The 21,808-nt window shown below is 37.7% G+C and overlaps 1 protein-coding gene across 1 annotated transcript in view; it reads right to left on the bottom strand.

Annotated features, from left to right (window-relative positions):
• Positions 1-1,152: 1,152 nt before the first annotated feature.
• SYT10 (synaptotagmin 10) overlaps positions 1,153-21,808 on the bottom strand; it is a gene marked incomplete at its 5' end in the record, with an annotated part of 67,796 nt that continues 47,140 nt past the window's right edge. The window contains 4 exons of the mRNA XM_080662783.1: positions 1,153-1,527; positions 5,132-5,261; positions 7,703-7,874; positions 11,604-11,724. Of these exons, the coding sequence (XP_080518909.1) occupies positions 1,456-1,527; positions 5,132-5,261; positions 7,703-7,874; positions 11,604-11,724 (495 nt within the window). The 3' untranslated portion in view covers positions 1,153-1,455. The remainder of the gene's footprint in view (positions 1,528-5,131; positions 5,262-7,702; positions 7,875-11,603; positions 11,725-21,808) is intronic.

Raw genomic sequence — 21,808 nt, 5'->3', positions numbered from 1 at the left:
ATGGGATAAAATTTTAAAATTGCTAATACAAATTTCTCATTTTGATGAAGGTGGTTTTATATATTAAGTACATACTTTCTTGCCTTTTTGTTGTATTCTTTTAACCTCCTATCTTGGGATAAGCTTGAAATATGCACTATCCACAGTACAAATCTCAAAAGTAAGGTTGGGTTGTTCAATACAGACACCTTCCAAAAGGGCCGAGAAGTATGACAATAAAAAGTTGACATGATTTAAAAGAAAGTTCTGTCTTGTAAAAACGTTTGCATAGTTTTTACCGCTAGTGACCTGATCCTTGATCCTTATTTAAGGCAAATGCCTTTTATGAAAGGACTGTGGGTCTGGGCCGTCTGAATTTATTTTTATTAAATGTTGAAATTGTATTATTTATGGTACATTTCCATAATTTCCTGAAAAATAGGTCATCCTTTTCTTTAAGAAAATACCCAATTTTAACGATTAGCTTCCGATTGGGTTTGAAAGTCACCAGTACTGTGTACAACCTAAATGACAATGAGCACAGATATTTATTGTACCTTTGGTGTCTGTTAGTATGATCTGTCAGAAACACAAGATCTACACAAACGCTTCATGTCACAAAATATACGTCACAGTACTTGAAAACCTTACGAACACAAAAAATGAACGAATTCTAATTACTTAGAATACTAGTGCTACATTTGAGATTAAGATTATTAGAATTTTAAAATATCAGTTAAACAGTGTAACAGATGTGTGAACTAATGTAACATTAAGATGGTATAAAATGGTAGCCCAAGTGGCTCAACCTCCATTTTCCAGCTATTAAATATTACTTTTTACATTTATATTCAAAATGTTTCTTTAAATTATAGTTTTAACTGTATGTTTTAAACAATAAGCTTGAGAGACAATGTTCTGAGTTTAGCAGAGCCAAAACTCATCAAGAAAATAATTTACTGAGATCAAAGATTATCAGAAAAGTAACATTAATTTGATGGCACAAGGATTTAATCCTGTGCAAATCACGTTCAAAATTTCCATTAAAGCTTATATAGAAATATGTGCATAATGAAAAATGAACAGTTTAATAAAATCAAAACCATACATATGTGATGTGCTACTTTATATAATAGCAGCATAGACTATATTAAATTTTAGATAAGTATCGATTCTTTTTAAAAATGTATTTCTTTGCTTATGCAAATAATTACAACTTAATAAAACACTCTTTGTGCTAATAGGCATGATGAAGAAGAATAAAAAGCCTTGTGGAAGTAAGGACTATCTGTTTTCAAGTAAAATATATCAAGATGTTCAAAGTTAATACACAGACAAAAATGTAAATGAAAAATTGCACAAGTTTGTTTACTACCAGGATATATTTTAAATGAGGAAATCAAACCTTCTGCTTTTTTTCTGATCTGATGAGCACATGTCATGGGTCCTCACTACAATGATCTTATTTTGGAGGCATTACGGTGTGGAAGGTGGTTTGGGAGATGAACAGGATCCTTGACTATCAAAACTGTTCGCCCGGCCAGGTAACTGAAAGACAATAATTTCATAATGTATGATCTAGTATAAAAATAATAAAGTGGGTAATTATTGCTACCTTTTATTTATTTTTAAAAAATTTATTTTTATTGATTTCAGGGAGAAAGGGAGAGGGAGGGAGGGAGAAAGAGAGAGAAAGGGAGAGAGAGAGAGAGAGAGAGAGAGAGAGAAATAGCAATGATGAGAGAGAGAGAGAGATAGAAACATCAATCAGCTGCCCCCCTGCACGCCTCCTACCGTGGATCAAGCCTGCAACCTGGGCACGTGCCCTGACCGGGAATCAAACCTTGATATCCTGGCTTATAGGTCGACACTCAATTATTGATCCACACCAGCCTGGCTGTTGCTACCTTTTAACAGTGAATATTCACTCATGATATGCAAGCCTCTGAAGAGAAAATATACACAACTCCCCCTGCCCTCAACAACTCACCTCCTCAAGTCACATGAGAGGACACAAATATATCATAGAGATGTAGGCAGGGTATGGTACACAGATGGTATGCAGAGCAGCCAGGCATGGACAACTATTCCTTTCACAGTCTATGACAGGTGCTTAGTTCTTATTGTAAATTAATTACTGGTTTACTGTAATGGGGGGGGGGGTGGCAATTGCTAGGTAAATGCAATAAGAGATTCTAGACACAATAGACTGCATTTCACTTGCTCCAAAGCAGAAAGTGACTTTTATAGGAGCAATTAATGAGATGACAGGGACTAAGTTTGGCAAATGGGAGCCACAAGTGATGAAGAATAATTTCTTTCAGTCCCCAAATATTATGTGTATTTTAAAAGTTTAGTTACAACAGAATAAATTCGTGATCATCTAGGTAGAAGTAACCAGATTTTCTAAATGATGCTTTAGTCTCTGTCCCACCAACTTACCCAGCTCTGGAATTGTTCCCTTCTCATTTTAATCCTTTCTCTGGCAACAAAACACATAATTACACACGCATCACTCTCCCACAGTGCAAAATCCAGCCAGTTCTTAGGTCTCTAGTCCATATGTTCTGTTTGACCATTGAATGTAGGTACAGGAGTTGGATAAAAGGTGCTGTTTGCTGGAGAAAGTATATTTACATATTTTAGTCCACTTATCCTGATACTCCACTGCTAGAAAAATATCTGGGATCTTCTGATATCCATATTGTAGCTTATTCTTCCTGTATATCCTACAATGACTGATACAAATACATGCCTAGTCCATAGCTCCCTTTCATCAGATAACATATAACTGCTTATTAAACAGTCATATGTCATTATAATATGCCTTGGGTTGCACAACATATGCTTTTTCATTAAAGTTCTTGCTCACATTACCTCATTTCTCCCTACATAGTGCCTGTGAAGTCTGAGGGGCATGCATTTCCATTTTCATTAACTATGGAGAAATGCAGCTGTAGGCAGAGTGAGTGGTCTGCCCAGGATTATCCAGCCAGAGGAGGAAGATTAGAATCCATGTCTCCCCTTCAGTGTGGTTCTCTGCCCAGCAAATTTCACTCCCAGGCCTGGATTCTTAAAATTAATATATACTTTTCACCCAGCCAGTGTGAACCAGGGGTCACTGGTTTGATTTCTGCTTGGGGCACATACCCAGGTTGTGGGCTCGATCCCCAGTGGAGGGTGAGCAGGAGGCAGCCCATTGAGGTTTCTCTCTCTCATCAGTCTTCCTATCTCTCTATCCCTTCCCCTTCATCTCTCTCTTTTAAAAAGTCAATAAAAACATATTTAAAAAAATAAATTAATATTCACTTTTCAATCCTTAAATAAAAACAAAGAGGAAAATGATCGTAAATGTACAATAAGCAGTAGAGTATACTTTATACTTGAGACAAAAACACTGTTGAAATAAAATACAACCTTCCCAAGACTCACTGAACTATTTAGAGCAGTGGTTCTCAACCTTTCTTATGCCGCGACCCTTTAATACAGTTCCTCATGTTGTAGTGACCCCCAACCATAAAATTATTTTCGTTGCTACTTCATAACTGTAATTTTGCTGTTAATGAATTGTAATGTAAATATCTGTGTTTTCCGATGGTCTTAGGCGACCCTGCTAGCGGTTCTCAACCTGTGGGTCGCGACCTACAGGTTGAGAACCGCTGCTGTAGAGCCTAAGACATCGGAAAACACAGATATTTACATCACGATTCATTAACAGTAGCAAAATTACAGTTATGAAGTAGCAACGAAAATAATTTTATGGTTGGGGGTCACCACAACATGAACTGTATTAAAGGGTCGCGGCATCAGAAAGGTTGAGAACCACTGATTTAGAGGATATACTTGTCTCTCTTTCTCAAGCACTCTAGGGGAAAGTGCTGTGTACGTGTGCATTTGTGTGAGTGTCTGACTTTTAAATGATGATGTGAGGTAAACATGTGAAACACCCACACATAAGCAGATATCTTTGATGACAGTTCACCTCTGTTGTCTGAGCATGCAATATTCACACCACATTCATCCAGTTTTCTCTATAATATCCTGAGTAACATGGCCAAGGTCACATTTTTGTGACTAAGCTAAGATTAGGACCTGAGCCCACTGGCATTTAGTAGTTAATTACACTGCACCCAGTGCCAGAACAAGCAGCAGAATCGTATCCACAGCGAGACAGCAATACATCATCCACTTACCATGTGGTTATCATAACTGTTCTTTTTATTGAATTGCATAAATTCCATCATCTGCCACAAATTTTTTTGCCAACATGCATCACCTCTCAGTTAACCAGGTCATATAAATGACTTACTCTGTGACTCTTCCAGAGGCTCCAACAACTGCCTTTCCATCTAGCAACATTCAGTGTTTCGAGTAGACTGACAATTAACTTCACGGCTAAAAATCCTGATAGAAGCTGGTATTGATACCCATTCTGGCTAAGTAACTATTATTATAATCAAAGCTAACACTGCGTCACACTCAGGGCTAAGAGTTCACCATTCAGCATGTTATTTAGTTTTACTCTCTCAGTTTACTACTATGACAGAGTAATAGCAGAACTTAAGTTAAAGTAACGTGCCCCAAGCTTCTCCAATATGTAGTCACATAGCACAGGCACGCTTTGGTCTCAAACAAGCGGACTCCTCTATATTTAAAAAAATCTGTGAGCACTTTTACTTCCTGGCCAGAGTTGGGGTAGATATACCTGTCCTCTGACATAGATGAGTGATATTCATTGACAGGACCTCCAGTTAGGGTTTCTGGAAAAGTTTGGTTGAGGTGGCAGTTTTCACAAAAGAAAAGCACCGACATTCCTTTTCCAGTTGGTAATGAATTTACTGGAGCGCCCCACCATTCATTGATGTAAGTTTTCCCGCTATGGAAAGAAAATAATAGACTTGCAGTTTTTAGGGGCTTACTGTCCAAAGGAATATCAAACCCAGAAAGCTGAGTGATTTTGGAAATCTAACAAGACACAGAGAACTTTGAATACTGGATGACAGAGTCTGTGGGGCAAAGCAAGAGAAACATCTGAGTGGTGTTTTTAAAAAAATAGGTGAATATATAAAACATCAGAGAATGGTTAGCAGATAACATATTTAAGCAAAAGAGATTTTTAAATAGAGAGTAGGTGTCAGGGAGTCACACTCACCTCCAGCAAGGGGTGCCAATGTGTTATTGGTTTTCGGTGATAGGCCAGCATTTCATTCCAGTGGTCTCGCCCAAGGCCCTCAGCGTCCAGTCCTGTCCTACACACTCCTATGACCTCATTGTGTCCCACCCTACAATTCAGAGAATGTTACATTTTCATTTCCATATTCAAAGATACATGGAGTTTCACACATCTTAGCAGAATTTTAAACATATGATTTAAACACTAGATTTTGTGACAGGTTCTAAATGATTTTGCCAATCAAACTACTTTAGGGCAAATAAGAAAATCTTAAGTAAACTGAAAGTTTCTAAACAGAAGCAGCATTCAAAAATGAATTTGTAAAGGTGCACATACAAACCATTTTAGTGCTCTGTAACTTGAGCACTTTGTACCATAATAAACATAGTGTGAATGAGGAATGCCAGCTGGTCCTTACCTATATGATGAGTTTCTTTCTTGGAAGCTATCCTATTAACGTTAAGTGATGTGAATCATAATCTTGTTCTTACCACAAGGCTTAGTGTTTTGTAATGATGCTCATATTTCTCACCAAGACCTCAGTGTCCACTTTTTTTTGTATAAATGACCATATTTAATTGACTCTAAATGATGTGTCAGTGAATGTTATACTTATACTATAATTAAACAGGACAGGGCTATGTTCAATACCACAGATTTATCATTGCATAGCAGCAGAGCATACTGAACAACATTGCTATTTTCCATTCATGTCCTGTTTTTACAGCAACAAATCAAAATAATAATGACAGTTAATATTTTGGGATCTTATTATATACCAGACACTGTTCTAAGTAATTTAAAGGTACTGCCTCACTTAATCCTCACACCAAGACAATGAGAGACATCACCACCATCTCATTTTACAGACAGAGACAAACACCTAGAAGTCCAGGGACCTGCCTGCCTTACATGCTTAGTAAAAGGTCGAGGCAGCATTTGAATTGAGACAATTGACTCAAGTGTGCAAGTGGTTAGATTGCTTCTCAAGAATGGAGTATAATTTAAAGGCATTTCTAAAGGTTGTTTTGACAGACATCTCTAAGGAGACTTTGAGATTATTTTTAGGACATTGTATTACTTTCTTCCTGTCATTGATACCGGTTTTTATGTTTACTATCATTTTCCTCAATATTGTTTCCCAAACAAACATACTTTAAAAAATAAGTTTTTTTCATCTTCCTGTTTTGTATATTGTCAGGATCCATTTCCCTAAACTTGTCTGAATGACAAATTCTCCATTGGATCTACCTGCAATCACTGTGGTGAGAAATCAATAGGAGTCATTTTCTTGGTAAAGCAGGACAAGGGCTCCCAATGAAAACAGCACAACATGTTTAGCATTTGAAATTTCAGCTAACTCAAGAGCTCTCTCTTTCTTAGGTAGGATAGCTTTCTTTGTAAACTGTGATATAATTTAATTTCAAATATTAGATGATACATGTCATTTTATTTTTCACTGCTTCATTTTGTTAGCTCTGAGCCAGAAGATAGCATATTAATTTCTCAAGTTTATAGGGTCCTGGTTACTACCATTTTCATGGTCCTATATAGTGGACACTTTTTAAAAATATTTACGTAAGTGTGTTCCATTCCACTTGTGTTATTATTAGAACAAAATAAATGTAACAAGATACTGTCTATTGCTGATAATTTTGTAGGTTAAACATACAATAGTCCTTTCCAAGAAGAATTTATAAATATGAAAAGCAAAACAATAGAAAGAAGTATAGAGCAAGGACCAAAGAGGAGTTATGAATGTTTAAGGTGGGACAAGAGTTCAGAGGAAGAAGAGGTAGGTTAGTGGAGAAAGTCAGAAGTGGTGACTTGAGCAGGGCTGTAAGGCACGGGTGGGATGAGATACAAAGAGCGAGGTGATACTATCTCAGACAAGGGAAGGGTGGGAAGATAAAAGGTAAGGGCTGCAGTAGGAGGAACCTTCAGAGCTGTACCTGGGAGTTTGCAATTTCTCTCATGAAAGGAGAAGTGACTCCATGTGTGTGAGCTGGAAGAGCTGGCCACACAGCAATGTTTTAAGATAGATGTGAGAGCATCAAGGCTGCATTCCTATGGCCACTAGTAACTTCTCCTCTTAATGCTCACTGTTCACAGTTCCATATTATGCTGATGTTTTACAAATGGGAAAGCAAATCCCCAAGAGATTGCATAACTTTCCCTTACAAGCCAGTTAATGACAGAGCTCTGATAAGAATCATAATATTCATATTCCAGCCCAGTTGGGAAAACAAACTCCGTTGATTTTAATTTCTGTTGTCACTGTCAAAAGGCTTCACACAGTGCTTTCTATAATGTGTTCCATACTGCGTCTGTGTACCCATTCTTTCACCAGCCCCAGGTGTCCCATTCTTCAACTAACAGTGACTTCTTTTGGAGAAGAAAAAAAAAAAAGAAATATTATAACATGGAATAAATGAGTTTTGAATGAATAACTTTTTCCTCTTCCAATTGACATTAAAACTGCTACAGCGGAATATGGTTTGCATATAACTAAACATGACTGTTCATCAGTGAGTACACAGATACACGTACCTGTCATAATCCATGACCGCGATGGAGAGGCTGACCTGCTCCACATTCTCCGGAGGGATGTCAAAAATAATGGCCTCATTGTACACAGGGTTTAGAGTGTTTTTCTTTGTAGTTGTTTTCCTCTTTTTTAATCTTCGACCCTCACACATCAGAGACACTTTGACATAAGGATCTAGGAGTGGGAAGGTAATTTTGTTAAAATACAAGTAATGGTACGAAGTAGAAATAAAATTGCTGTTAATTGTTACTAAGAAAAGTGGCATTTAAGCTACTTAATATTACCAGTTTTAAATTCAAATGACTTATTTGGGGGCAGTAGACTCTCTAGGACTTCTTACTTTAAGTATAAGCATTTATCTTGGATGAACTTGAAAATAATTAACTTGATCTCACTATTTATACTATAACAGAGAAAACTCACTCGTTTCTCAAGAGCCAATCCAGAGCTACAACGAGTCTTTTAGTCACAGCTATGTGAGGACACAGCATGTTAGAAGTGATTTCTAAGGAATGGGATCCTAACAAGTAAGGATAATTATATTAAAGTTAATTTCTTTCAAAATAATTTAGAATAAGAATACTAAAATGCATGAAAGAGCAACACTCTATCTAGACCAGTATATATAGTCATAACAAGTAGAAATTAGAAAGCAACAACTATGATAGCTGGCATTTTCTTCAATCATTGGAAAAGATACTACAATCAGAAGTCTCATTTTAATCATAGCATTAGTGCTTAATAAAGAGATCAGATTGAAGAAATGATTACTACACATAATTATTAGATGTTCAAGAGCATAAAAAAGAGGGCAATATGTGCCTTAAAGATGGCCACAAGGAAGGTTTCTATTATGACATTGTTTATATGATGCCAATTGGAAAGAGAAAAATTTACTTGTTATATTTGTCTCTACTGTCTTACTCCTGACACCTTATGTAGAACAACTGTTACAGTACTACAGAAAGTTATATAGTACTAGAGGCCTGGTGCACGAAATTCATGCACGGGGGGGGGGGGGGGTGTCCCTCAGCCCAGCCTGCACCCTCTCCAATCTGGGACATCCCTCTCACAATCCAGGACTGCTGGCTCCCAACTGCTCGCCTGCCTGCCTTCCTGATTGCCCCTAACTGCTTCTGCCTGCCAGCCTGATCACCCCCTAACCACTCCCCTGCCAGCCTGATTGCCCCTAACAGCCCTCCCCTGCAGGCCTAGTCACCCCTAACTGCCCTCCCCTGCAGGCCTAGTCACCCCTAACTGCCCTCCCCTGCAGTCCCGGTCTCCCCCCAACTGCTCTCCCCTGCAGGCCTGGGTCCCCCCCAACTTCCCTCCTCTGCCAGCCTGGTCACCCCTAACTGCCCTTCCCTGCAGGCCTGGTCACCCCTAACTGCCCTCCCCTGCAGGCCTGGTCACCCCTAACTGCCCTCCCCTGCAGGCCTGGTCCCCCCCCCCGCCCCCCAACTGCCCTCCCTTGCAGACCTGGTCCCTCCCAACTGCCCTTTCCTGCTGGCCATCTTGTGGTGGCCATCTTGTGTCCACATGGAGGCAGCCATCTTGTGTGTTGGAGTGATGGTCAGTTTGCATATTACTCTTTTATTAGATAGGATCATACAAAGTTTCTTTTAAAGCCTTTACTCTTATAAAAAGGAGGCATGGCTTTGGGAGGGGGTGTTGGCATGGTAGATGGTTAAAACAATCCATTTCTAAGCTCTATTTTTATGTTTTTATTTTCTGGTCATCCTCCAACTATAGCACCACCACCTTTTCTCTTTCCACCAATGTAATAATAAATCTTATTTCCTTAGAATAGGCCAAAATGATGGCAATATTAATTTAGTTGAGCAAATTAATGTTTTTTGATCTTTAGAAAAATGTATCTATGTATTTTATAAGCATATCCTCCATGGGTTAAAAACATATTTTGTGGCTAGAACTGAGGTATGGAGAAGAAAACAAGGTGAAAGGGCAATGTTCAATGACTGTTTTCCATTTATTTTCATTTATTTATTTTGCAAAAAAAAGTATATATTTAGATTTTTCAATAACTGGAAGTATGTTCTAAGGAAGAAGCTCATTTTTTGTTATCTGTTTTTGTGTATGAGCCCCTAGGCCTAGGCATTTCATTAACAATGGGAACAAGGCCCGGTTTATCCTTCCATGCCCCCCTCGTGTCTCTGATGACATTTCTCTACTCTACTCATGACAAGGATAATTTACCAGCTCCTGAGTTGATTCACAAGCCTTTTGTGAGAATTAATGAGGTGGTGTTCTTAAAGCATGCACTCATTTCATAAAAAGCCTCATATAAATAAAAAGTAATCTTGTACTTAATTACACCTTTGATGCTGTTTGCTTGTCTCAAAATTGGATCTCTTTTGATTCATGGTAGAAAGAATAGAATAAACAATAATTTGCGAGTACACTGTTTAACTTAAGTTCTTCAACATTTGTTGACCCAATAATTTTTCTTGGGTTATTTAAAAATAAATGTGAAATTTACTTACTTTCTTCTACATTTATGTATCAACTATGTATTGCAAATTAAAAAAAAAAAAATGAATAGGCCCATGAACTCAGACAATGGGGTGGTGAGGGCCTGGGGTGGGGAGCGGGAGTGGGCTGGAGGGAGTCAATGGGGGGGGAAAAGGGACATATGTAATACTTTCAACAATAAACATTAGAAAAAATAAAAAAATATAAACAATAAAATGGCAACAAATACAATAAATAAATAAATAGTAAATCATGACATAGTTCAAAAGTCAAGATGCTAGAAAAGGATGTGCAATAAGAAGTCTCTCTCCCATCTGTCTCCCTACCTCTCAACTCCAACCCCAATTTTTTTGTGTACCATTCCAGTATTTATTTATGCTAATGTTAGCAACATGAACATATATCCTAAAAATTCCCATTCTTACATAGAAGGGAGCATGATATCCATGTTTACATTTGCATCTCATTTTTTTTTATTTATATACTAAATCCTGTCCCTCTTTCCACACTAGAATTTAGTTTCCTCAGGCTTTTTGTAAAGCAAATTTAGGGGTATTTTTGTTCTTAAGAACCACAACATTATAAATTACCCCCCATGTCATCCTTTATTATATCTCTATTACTATTTATTATTTCTGTGCATTTCAACAAATGGTTACTGACCTCCCTACTCTGCTCTTATTTTTCCTTCCCCAGAGTATGCCAAAGGTCACATATTCAGTTATAAATAATCCTCCAGAACTGCAATGATGTAAATGAAGGGATAAAAGAATGAGGTGGCTTTAACACTAACAAAGTTAGCACAAAAAATATTTCCTTCAAGAATGTTTTTAAGAAACTTCAAGAAGCATTTATTTATTTTATTATTTCTTTCCATCCCTTAGAACATACTTCCAATTATTGCCAAATTTTTAGTTAGGTAGCGAGAATGCAAATGCAAATGGTGTTCTTGAAACCTGGTTATTCCTCTGCAGATCAGGTTAGGGAAACAAATTCAGTCTAAATATGTCTTCAAGTGGTCCCCAGTCATAGACTAATGCAAGTTCGAAGTACATGCCTTCAAGTCCAACAATCGTCTTTTATAAGCAAGTGATTAGCTGCAAGTAGGGAAGTGGATGGTAAATCACATACTTTTCAGAAAGAGTTAATCAGTAGAGGAAGAAATAAAAATAAAAACCCAAGTTCAAAGTCAATCTATTTGGTAATACCTTTTAAAATTTTGTGATGATAATGCAAATAAAAGAGGTTATTTGGAGCACTTCAGTTGGTAATCTCTTTTTCCACTTTTATAGTACCCCAATACAGACAAATGAACTCATTAATTCCATCGCCACACATACTTTTGGGCAGGTACATGGACTATTTTATTCGGGAATGTATCTTTGGCTCACTAACCACTCTTGTGCATACCTGATGCGCCAGTAATATCCATAGCCTTCAGATTTCTGCACTTGATGACCGTCAATGTCATACGTCCAGCAGTTGGCAAATAACAAAGGGAAAACATGATTTCACCCAGGTCTACGCTTTCCTAGAAAGGCAATTGGTAATGTTAGCAATTTCAAACACCAGAGAGTGAATACAAAATGTAACTGAAGGGGTTAAGTGAAGAATCACTTTAATAGAATATTTTAATGTCATTTTAAATTGTTTTATTGAGGATACAAATAACATTGCGAGAAAGCTGTTCCACATGGAGAAAGAAAAGAGAATATATCCTATCTCAGATATTTACTTAACATCTCTACTTGTATTTCTGTTTTTAAAAGTATATTTTTATTGATTTCATAGAGGAAGAGAAGGGAGAGATAGAAACATCAATGGTGAGAGAGAATCACTGATTGGCTGCTCCTGCACGCCCCCTATTGGGGATCTAGCCTGCAACCCGGGAATGTGCCCTGACCAGGAATTGAACCGTGAACTCTCCTGGTTCATAGGTTGAAGCTCAACCACTGAGGCATGCCAGCCGGACTTCACTTGTATTTTTAACAGGAATCTCAAACTTAATAGAGTCAAAACCAAACTGTTGATTTCACTCATCCCCCATCATCTTCTGAAACCAATGCCTCTGTCAATCTTTCCACAATCAGCAAATAGTAGCATTCCAGAGGCTGGAGCCAAAAACCTAGCAGTTACTTTTATTCTTAGCTTTCCCTCATGCCTACATCCAACCCATGTCTTATCTACATTATCTACAAAATGTATCCCAAATTACTGAATTTCTTTTCAACTATATTACTATCATTCAAGCCATTATCACCTCTTACCAGGATTATTTCATTAGTCTCTAAAATTGACCTCCCATTTCATGAGTTAACCTTCAAACAGTGGTCAATGACGTTATTTATAAATACAAATCAAATTATTTCACTTTCCTACTTAATACCATCTAAAGGCTCATGACTATACTATAATAAATTAAAATTATTTACCCTGGCATATAACTGGGGTAACTATAAATCCTGCTATATCTGGAAAATTCTGGCTTTCTACCTATTGTCTGGTGTAATTAAGAACATCCCATTTAATTCTTATATATGTCTTTGTTTGGACAATGCATTACAAGGTTGTACATACAGGGCCCTAATGATCTGGACCATGCCTATCTCTCTAAGTCTATCTCTTGCCTCTCCCCTCAGCTCACTCTGATGCAGATACAAAAGCCTTTTTGCCTTTTTTTCCCTGTTGTTCAAACAAATGAATTTTGTTCTTGTTTTTGGTCTTGAATTTTCTATTTTGTAAATCTTCACATGGCTGACTCCTTTTCACCATGCAGGACTCAGCTCAAATAGCATCTCTCCCATGAGGCCTTCCCCTTTCCTATCCTACACTCACCCTACTCACAGATCCCTCACATTTTTTTTTCCATAGAAGTTACCATCATCAGAAATTATCCTTGAAATTCACTTTTTGTTTCCCTGGTTCCCAAATGTAAGAGCAGGGTGCTTGTCTGTCTTATTTTTGCATCCTACTGAAGTGGCTGGTGCATAGCTAGCTCTCAGTGCACTTTTTTGAAGGAATGAAAAGATTATTAAGTAACCTGGATAAAAAATGACCTACTTTGTTTCATTTATAAACTGTCCACAGTGCCCTGATAGAGATATATTTGCTGTCATTGGCGCATAGATTGTGGACAAATGAAAATGAGTGTGAACAATGCCCATTTAGGATGCTTCTCAAAAAGTCATTTACAGGATTTAATCAAATCATTCCTAGTTAAGACAATTTGTGGTGGATTTAATTTGGGGGGAAATAGGTTGCTATGCATTTAGGTCAAAGAACTAGGCTCTCAAAAACTGTTCAGGACAAGCTATTATCATTTATTGGACATATTCTCACAGATCAGGTTCTGATTTATGTATTCCCATTTCTTTATTCATGGTCTAGAAGTGGTAAAGCCAAATAATTAACAGAATAAACTTTGAGTCAGTTAAACTTGGTTTTGATTCCTGTTTTCTGCTTCTCAGCTGTGAGATCCTACAAAAGTTAATTACTAGTAAGCTTCGACTCTCTGAAACTTCATTTTTAAATTGAGGAAAATGCCCATGCCACAAGGGTTTTAATCAACATGCTCTAAACAAACCCCAACTTATTTAACAGTATCTGGCATATGGTAAAAGGTGCTATTCATTGCTGTATTGCTATTGCATGGAGCAGTGCCTTATACATATCAGGTGCTCTGTAAGTACTGGATAAATAAAAAAAATTAATAAGGTGAAGCAAATATTATTTTTAAGAAAATTATTAAAAATAAGTATTTTATTAAAAAGTTATATCCAACTGGGTCTCCTCTGTGCTATTGGATTGTTGCAGACCCAAAGTAGTGAGCAAGACCTAATATGGGAGGCCTCAGGGAAAACAGCTTCCTGCCAAGGATTCATTCTTTTCACCACCAAGCAAGTACTGAGTATTACTTCCTGGGCCCATGGTAGGTGCTAGAGACACCAAGATAGACGTGGCAGGATTCTGCCCTTGAAGATCTCAGTTGAAAAGGAAGAGTAGTCTGCAAAGGGCAAATAAAATAATTCTGAATTCTATCTTTATCTGATGAGTCTCTCCTTGTTTCACTTTCTATCTCTTTCTCAAAATGTTCCTTTAGGCTTAGTCAAGGGGCTGAAGCTTCCTGTCGGCAGCCATCCCCTCCTGCACTGGGTATTCCTCCTCCCAGGAACTATCAATGAGAGTCAGCTGGTAAAAATTATGAATGTAGAGCAAGGTACCAAGTTCCACCAAGAAACATGGGGGTGAGAGGTGGTGATGGAGGAGCAAGCAATGAAATAGGAGACAAGGTCTCAGAGGTGAGATGCTTGGAATCCAATGGGAAGTGCACCAGGCGCAACCTCGAAAAAAGTGTGAAGAGGCATCTAAAGGGATTCGTAAATAAAACATTTTCATGTGTCTGACTGACATGGATTTACTTTTACACATTAAATAATCAGAGGGAGTAATTTTGTACTTCTCTGGGTATATGACATGCTTACTAGCTGAAACAAAGAAAGTTCATCATGTTTGGTCCTATCTCTCAAAGACCCTTTCTATGGATCCAGATGCAACATAATTTTGACAGTTATTAACAGGTATTAGTAAACAAAGAGTCTAAAGTGAGGAGTTGACCAAAGTACTAGCCCAAATATATGGAAAACAAAAAGCAAGATCTCTGAGCAGCTCCGATTAACAAGTTAGCTGGCTTTATGCCTAGTCCAGTAATAAGAAACCTACTTAAATATTTAAACTACATGTAGTCAGGAGTTTTTGGGTTTTTTTAATTGGAATGAACTGGGTGGTAAAAATTGATTTATAATATGCATCCATGATAATTGCACAAAAGTTTCATTCTTCAGTAGACTAAATGATCCTTCAGGAAGTATAGCTATGGAAGAACTAGAACTGCCTGCATACTGAAAGGGCAGAATGCTCTCTAAGGTAAATGCCATAATTCTTCAACTTAAAATCTGGAAGCGATCAAAGAGATAATCATGAAAAATGAACTTAATGAAGAAAAATGGCTATGGGACCTTAAAAAAAGGTCCTCCAGCAGATGTAGCAGCAGAATTCTGGATTTTAGCTACAGTGCTCTGAGCTGGTGTGCACTGACTGATCCCACTGCCCACCACCGAGTCTGTCCTGGTTGATGGCCCAATTCCAGGGAGCCGGTCAAGTTCTAATTGCTACCTCTTCTCTCTCTGCTCCAGACCACTATGGTTTATAAGGCCACACTCAGTCTCAACAATCCGAACCCTCTGACGCCTAGCAAAGAACCAGGAAATAAGTTGAAAGGTGTTTGCACAACCAGCATAAATATAAAAAGTTAGGCAGTAAATAAGCCTCTTATTTAATGAGACTATATCATTTCTTATTCAACACCCATTTACTATTATTTTAGACAAAACTCTAACAAAAATGTTTACTTAGTATATCAATATATAACAGGTCAAAACTCATGCGAAATGTGGAGGTGGGGAAACTTATAGCTTTAGGTCTAGCGGAGACAGAAATAAATGATGGCTGCAAAGACGCCATACATATAAAAGAGAAGCCAATATTCTGAAAAGGATAGCAATCTAGGTCATTTTGTATCATGGGGAACTAACATTAATGCCTCAGCAACTTAAAAACAAGAGTTTGTTACAGACTTGAAAAGAAATTAACATTCAAAATGATGACTCTGAGTCATCAAGCTAAGGGAAAATATCCTAAATGTTCGGTTGAAGAAGGTAGAGACATGTACACTATTTTTTACAGTTATTTTTATCCAAAATCCTTAAAATGTTTGAAGTGTTAATTTTGGCTTACAATGAAAAGTACTGAGTTTCTAACATTTTTATTTATGGGTAATTTTATTTACTGCAATTCTATATAAATATGAACTTTACATAGTAAATTTTAAAACACTGGTATCTTTGGGCAAATAATCATTTGAAAGCTGGCTATAAAGTCTAGGATACAGTATTCTAAGAACTTTCATTTCAGACACACTAATATATTTGGTTGAACATTCACCCTGACCCAGTCTTCTGGCTGCGTCAGGGCCTGTACATTTGATTTCTTCACCCTGGGTCCACACACAGAATTGGGTGATGGGCTATAGTCAACCTCACAAACGAAGTCACAGTGATAAAGTAGTTTTGTTCCATGCACTATCTCACCAACATAAAAACCATTGGAAAAATAAATTGATATACAAGTAGTTGCACTGGACATCCTATTTCAGGGCTAACAGAACTAATAGCAAGATCGAACTACAGCAATTGAGTGTAAGAGACCTAGAGAAGGCACACCGAGAGCTCCATACTCGAGGGTGTGATAGCCAAGGGAAGTATTCCGGGAGGAGAATAATCATTACACTGGGGTTCGAAAAATTAAACAGATGGGATTTAGAGGGAAGAAGAGGAATAACGATGTATGTGAGAACTATAGTTAGTAGGAATGGTAACGAAATTTGAAAAATGTTTCTTTATTTTGAGAAAGCTAGGTTAGAATGGAAAAAGAAGAGGGAGGGCATTGAAGTAAACAGGTGTGGGAAGATGCTGGCTGAAGAAAGGTTTGAATTCAGTGATATATTAGAAAGTAAAAATCATTAAGACTTATTGGAAAAAAACACACACCATTAAACAAGCAGTTGGTTGCCAAGGTGACAACAGCCATCACATCCACTTAGCACCCTAAATGCAGCCTGCCTTCTACATTTCCTGGTTGGCAAGAGAACGGATGGTTTTCCACACACTGTTAAACAATGAGTTACTAGAGCAAACGAGATTCTTCATCAAATTACTTTAGTCCTTCATCCACCTGCTCATAAAATGAAGCTAGAGTGAAATGCAGACCCAGAAAGTTCTACTGGATTCAAAGTACCCTAACATTTTTATTTCTCTCTGATGCACAGCTCCCATTTGCCTAAAAAAGATTATGGCATTTAACCTTGAGCAATACGCTTAACCTCACTTGATCTCAGCTTTTTTGGTGTAAAATGAGGGTGCTCAAATAGATGAACTAATTTATCTTTAGTTCTAAAAGTTATTCATTTTAAGCACTGGCAAAATGAAGATTAATTAGCACATATAGTTCAGGCATGTTCAGGAATGTATGGACAGGTATTTTCAGGCTCTGTTTGCTATAGAACTGGTAGAGCCTCATAAGAAAGACCACAAAGGATCAACTGGTGCTAATAACTTGATTTCAAGTTCAAGAACAGATGGTCACACAAAATGGCTATCATGCTGATTTCCAGATGACACACTAGATGAGGAGGATGCAATCCGTAAGGCAGAGTGCATCAGTGTTGATCTGGTTGGAGATCATGAGGAAAGACCTTACAGGATAATGAACGTGATTGTCATTTATATTGTCTCCTGGCTGTGCTAAAAATCTCAAGAGGGTTGTTTTTTAATCTCTGAAATGTGTTGGACACACAGGGCCTGAAATATAGAGTCCACCCTCCTCCACATTACACACGTGTTTCCTAAGAATCTGGTCCCTGTGTGTTTTTCTACATTCACCTTACAAATTTCTTGTGATGTTTCCACAACCCCAAAACTCTGCACTATAGCAATATCAAATGCCATGTCAATCTCTAAACATTTTTTTTCATTCATTAGCAAACTCTTATTTATTGAGAGCATCCAGAATGCCAGGCAATGTTCTAGTTATTGGGAGAACACTGATGACCAAGACAAAATTTTTCTCCTTATAAGGTGATTTAAATAAGTCATGTAACCTCTCAGGATATCACACAATTAATCAGGAAACAAGCTAGCAGAAACACATAATTTTACAGTGCATGCTTTTTGTTTGTTTGTTTGTTTTGTTGATTTTTTTTTGGGGGGGGGATCCAGTGTTGCAAGTGATTTCTAGAGAAATTCTTGGGTTTTAATTATAGGAACAGAGATAAAAAGTACCCAATTCTTCCCATGAGGATCTCGGAGGACTTGAGAGTAATTAAATGTGTGACATTTAATCTGAACCTTTAAGAATGAGTAAAGGTAAAGGGAATTAAAAACAGAAGTAGATGCATATAAAGAGGCTTTGAGGGTTGGAATGTCCCACAAGGAACAGAAGGCAAACAGAGACCACAGGCTCTGGCAATGACAGAGTACAATTTAAATGGCAACACACTGACCGTATTCTCAGGACCCCTCAGAATACTTATTCAGGTCAACCCTGATTTTCTCTGCAGTCAGGATAAGATCCATTTCCATAGCCAATAACAACTTACTGGGTAGGTTGCATTTAGATTTAAAAGGGCTAATATAAAAATATAATGTATGTCATGGGTTTCATTTGCTGCCTGACACACAGTAGATATTCAAACATTACTATTTTTTTTCTTGTTTAAAACAATTCTTCTGGGGTCAGTGACTGGCATAAGGTTGATGCTTAATACAAAGTTTATTGAATGAAGAAGTGAATGAATACATCGAAAAAGCATCAGGCCTGATCACGGCTTCAATGGCAGCAGGGATGGCTGCTCAAAGAGTGACGACTACTCAGTAAGCAGGGGACAAGTGAGCAAATTGCAACACTGTTTGTGGGTGTTGTGGGCTTTGTGAGTGGAACCCCTGAGAACTGTGCAAGGGCATGTCTGTATATTGTGGCCCTGTGAGTACCATAAACTAACAGTCGTAACAGTTCTGAGCCATTTAAAGATATATTTATGGTTTGGGGAGCTAAAGTTAGAGGATACTTATCAATTAGTTTTATTGAACTTTATTTCTCTACAGGTCCTTCTGGTTTAGTGTGATTTTGGATACTGTGTGCTATAATTCCATAGCACATTGGCATTTTGGAGCCAAATGTATCCCTAAGGTGTATACATTGCTTTTTGTCTTTGAACATCTGGCCACCTCCTCCAAGCCACCGGCAGAAGCTGTTTAGTGAGTCTGAGAGGCACAGGAGAAGGAGGAAACTGTCTGATATGCTTCCTACCTTGATATACAATTAGGAAATGTAATTAACATTATAACCCTTCCTCGCTTTCTAGCCCGCTTCCCTCCTTTTCTTTCAAAGAACTACAGTTTTCACATAGCACTTCTTCCCTGCCCTTTTTTTCTTTCGGTGATTCTGATTAAATTAGATTTCATCATGTTCAATCAGGGTGGGGGCAGGAAGAGGCAAAGGAGTGTTCTCTCACAAAACCAAGTTAGATTCCTGGAGTTTTCTATCACATTTTCCATGATGGATTCTTTCCTGCCATTTCCACTTGAAGATAGTGAAAATGCTACCAGATCCCCTTCAGTAGGACCTGCTTGTTTTTCTGCAAGAAGGAAGAGATGCACTTTGTATTAAGCATATACTGTTAGGAATTGTGCTTGGCCATGGTACACAATCCAGGTGAAATTTTCTGAACTCAGGGCAGAAAAGGGCAGAGAACATGGCAGTGTTAGGGACGGGGTAATTACAACCCCCAAGGAGCATTAGGTGATTAACAGTCGCAACTTAGAGCAATTGTTGCCAGGGATGCTATTTAATCCTGCCATGTGGCTGCTCAGTGGGAGAACCATTTTCAGCTCCAATGCAAGTGGGAAATATCTCTGCCTGCCAAAATGGTTTAGCTCTTATTCTATCCTACACAGCTGTGGACTTAGCTACCACCAGCCATGATGTGCTCTGGTTGTAGAGATAGAGCTGAGGCCTTAAAACAGCCTTTCCTGGATTTAGCAAATCAAGTCTCATAACTACCTCTGATATAAGGAGCCTGAACCAAAGAGGGGCCTGAAGCAAAGCCCAATACAGACACTGGGATAAGAGCTTCTTGGTGAGCGGGGCTAGAGGCTTATTCTCAAACCTTAATCATTAGTTATAGATAGGGGCATAGAAACTAGTGTAATAAACTGTACTAGTATACAGCTCTCCTTGGAGCATTTGATGCTTTTAAGTGCCTTTACAAAATCCCTAACGAAAGGAATCCCTGTCAGTATTGCTGTACATAACCTTGGTCTGGATGAACTTGGCTTCACAATTCTCAAGTCTACCTTCACAATTCTCAAGTCTACCTTATGGCTTCATTCCTGCTCCCCAAAGTCTATTCTTCACATAGTAGCCAGAGATTGATTGATAATGAGAAGATGGCTCACTTCTGATCAAAAGTCCTGAATAATCTTCAGAGGCACTCAGAATAAAATTCAAAGTTCTTTTCATGGCCGAAGGCCTCTCAATAATCTGACCCTCAGCTGTCTTTCTGATCTCATCTGCTATCACTCTTATCAGAGGCCTTATCTGACCACCCTATCTAGAGTGTCCCTGCCCTACTGCCACATCCTATCCCCTACTCTGCCTCATGTTTCTTAAAGCACTTGCATTCATTGGGCATATTATATATTTCATTTGTTATTACATGTCTCCTTTCTTACAAAGTAGGACTCAGAGAATGGGGACATTTTATGTCCTGTAACATCCAGGAGAGTGGGTGGTAAATAGAAAAACTAAACAGAAGTTGGTTGAATTGATGAATTCAAAATGCTTCTTCTAAAAAACAAACAAAAAACACACGCTTGTTCTACAAGTGGACAGAGCAGGTAGCAAGCCACTATTACAAAATGTTTATTTAGCCATTATTTTCTCTGGATGAGCAAGATATAACAATTGCTTTTCTCCATATAACTAGGTCACAAGTTAAAACATTTGCAGTCTACTTGGTATGATAGCAATCTATTTGGCATAATTTTCTGCTTTTGTTATCTATGCTCTTCTGTAGACTGGTATTTGATAGGTGCCTACAGCATTTGTAAAGCATCCCTTTACTTACTAAGGGGTATGGGATTGTGCACAGTTTTAAAAAATTAAAAGCACCCCCGAAAACATCAATAAAATTGATGTTTGGTCAGTAAGATCTTTGGTTTACTTAGTTTATGGAAAGACCTCATGCAATATATGCCATGGTATAATCTTTTACAACATTGTTGTATTTTATTCAATTTCAAGATTGAGTTCAAGAGTACAGAATAAGTATCCCTCCCTCATTAAAAAATACACAAGGGTATACTTTTAAAAAATTTAAATAATAGGGTGAGACATTCAAGACATGAAAGAAATTGGGATATTAGTAATCAACTGGGTAGCAAATAGTTGTTTTCTTTATGTGCAAGATTATGACACTTGGCAACTTTAAATTTTACAGAAACTTCACATTTATTATCTCATTTTATTTCAAAATATTCCTATGGGTTTGATATTATTATAAACCTATTTTTTTAAATGGATGAATTAACAAGTTCAGAAATGCTAAGCAGCTTACCCAAGTGAGAGAGAAGAAGGCAGCAGAGCCAGGATTCTAGTTAAAGAACACCCATTTCACTTCCTGGAGTTTTCTCTTTCCCTCTGCACCCTCCCTAATGGAAATAGTGCTTCAAATGCTACTAGTTAGAGAAGCAAACAAAACTATTTTCATGGTCTTAGATGGCAAAGCTAGCAGATGAAAAATGTTTAGAAACTAGAAAATCAGTGACCTGATTTACAGGAAACTGTTTAATGCAGTCTATTACGGAGGAGAATATGTTGAACATTCACACTTATAATTGAACTGCATATTCTTTTCATTGTATAATAGCATGTTAATAATTAATGACTAAACTAGTTACATGCAAGAGAGATAGGGTAACCCAACAGTACCTTTAGAAATA

The sequence above is a fragment of the Plecotus auritus genome (genome assembly GCF_963455305.1).
Source record: "Plecotus auritus genome assembly, chromosome: 3".
NCBI classification, from domain to species: Eukaryota; Metazoa; Chordata; class Mammalia; order Chiroptera; family Vespertilionidae; genus Plecotus; species Plecotus auritus.
Note: the sequence above shows the minus strand (reverse complement) of the source record. Positions and strands in the feature narration are given on the sequence as shown.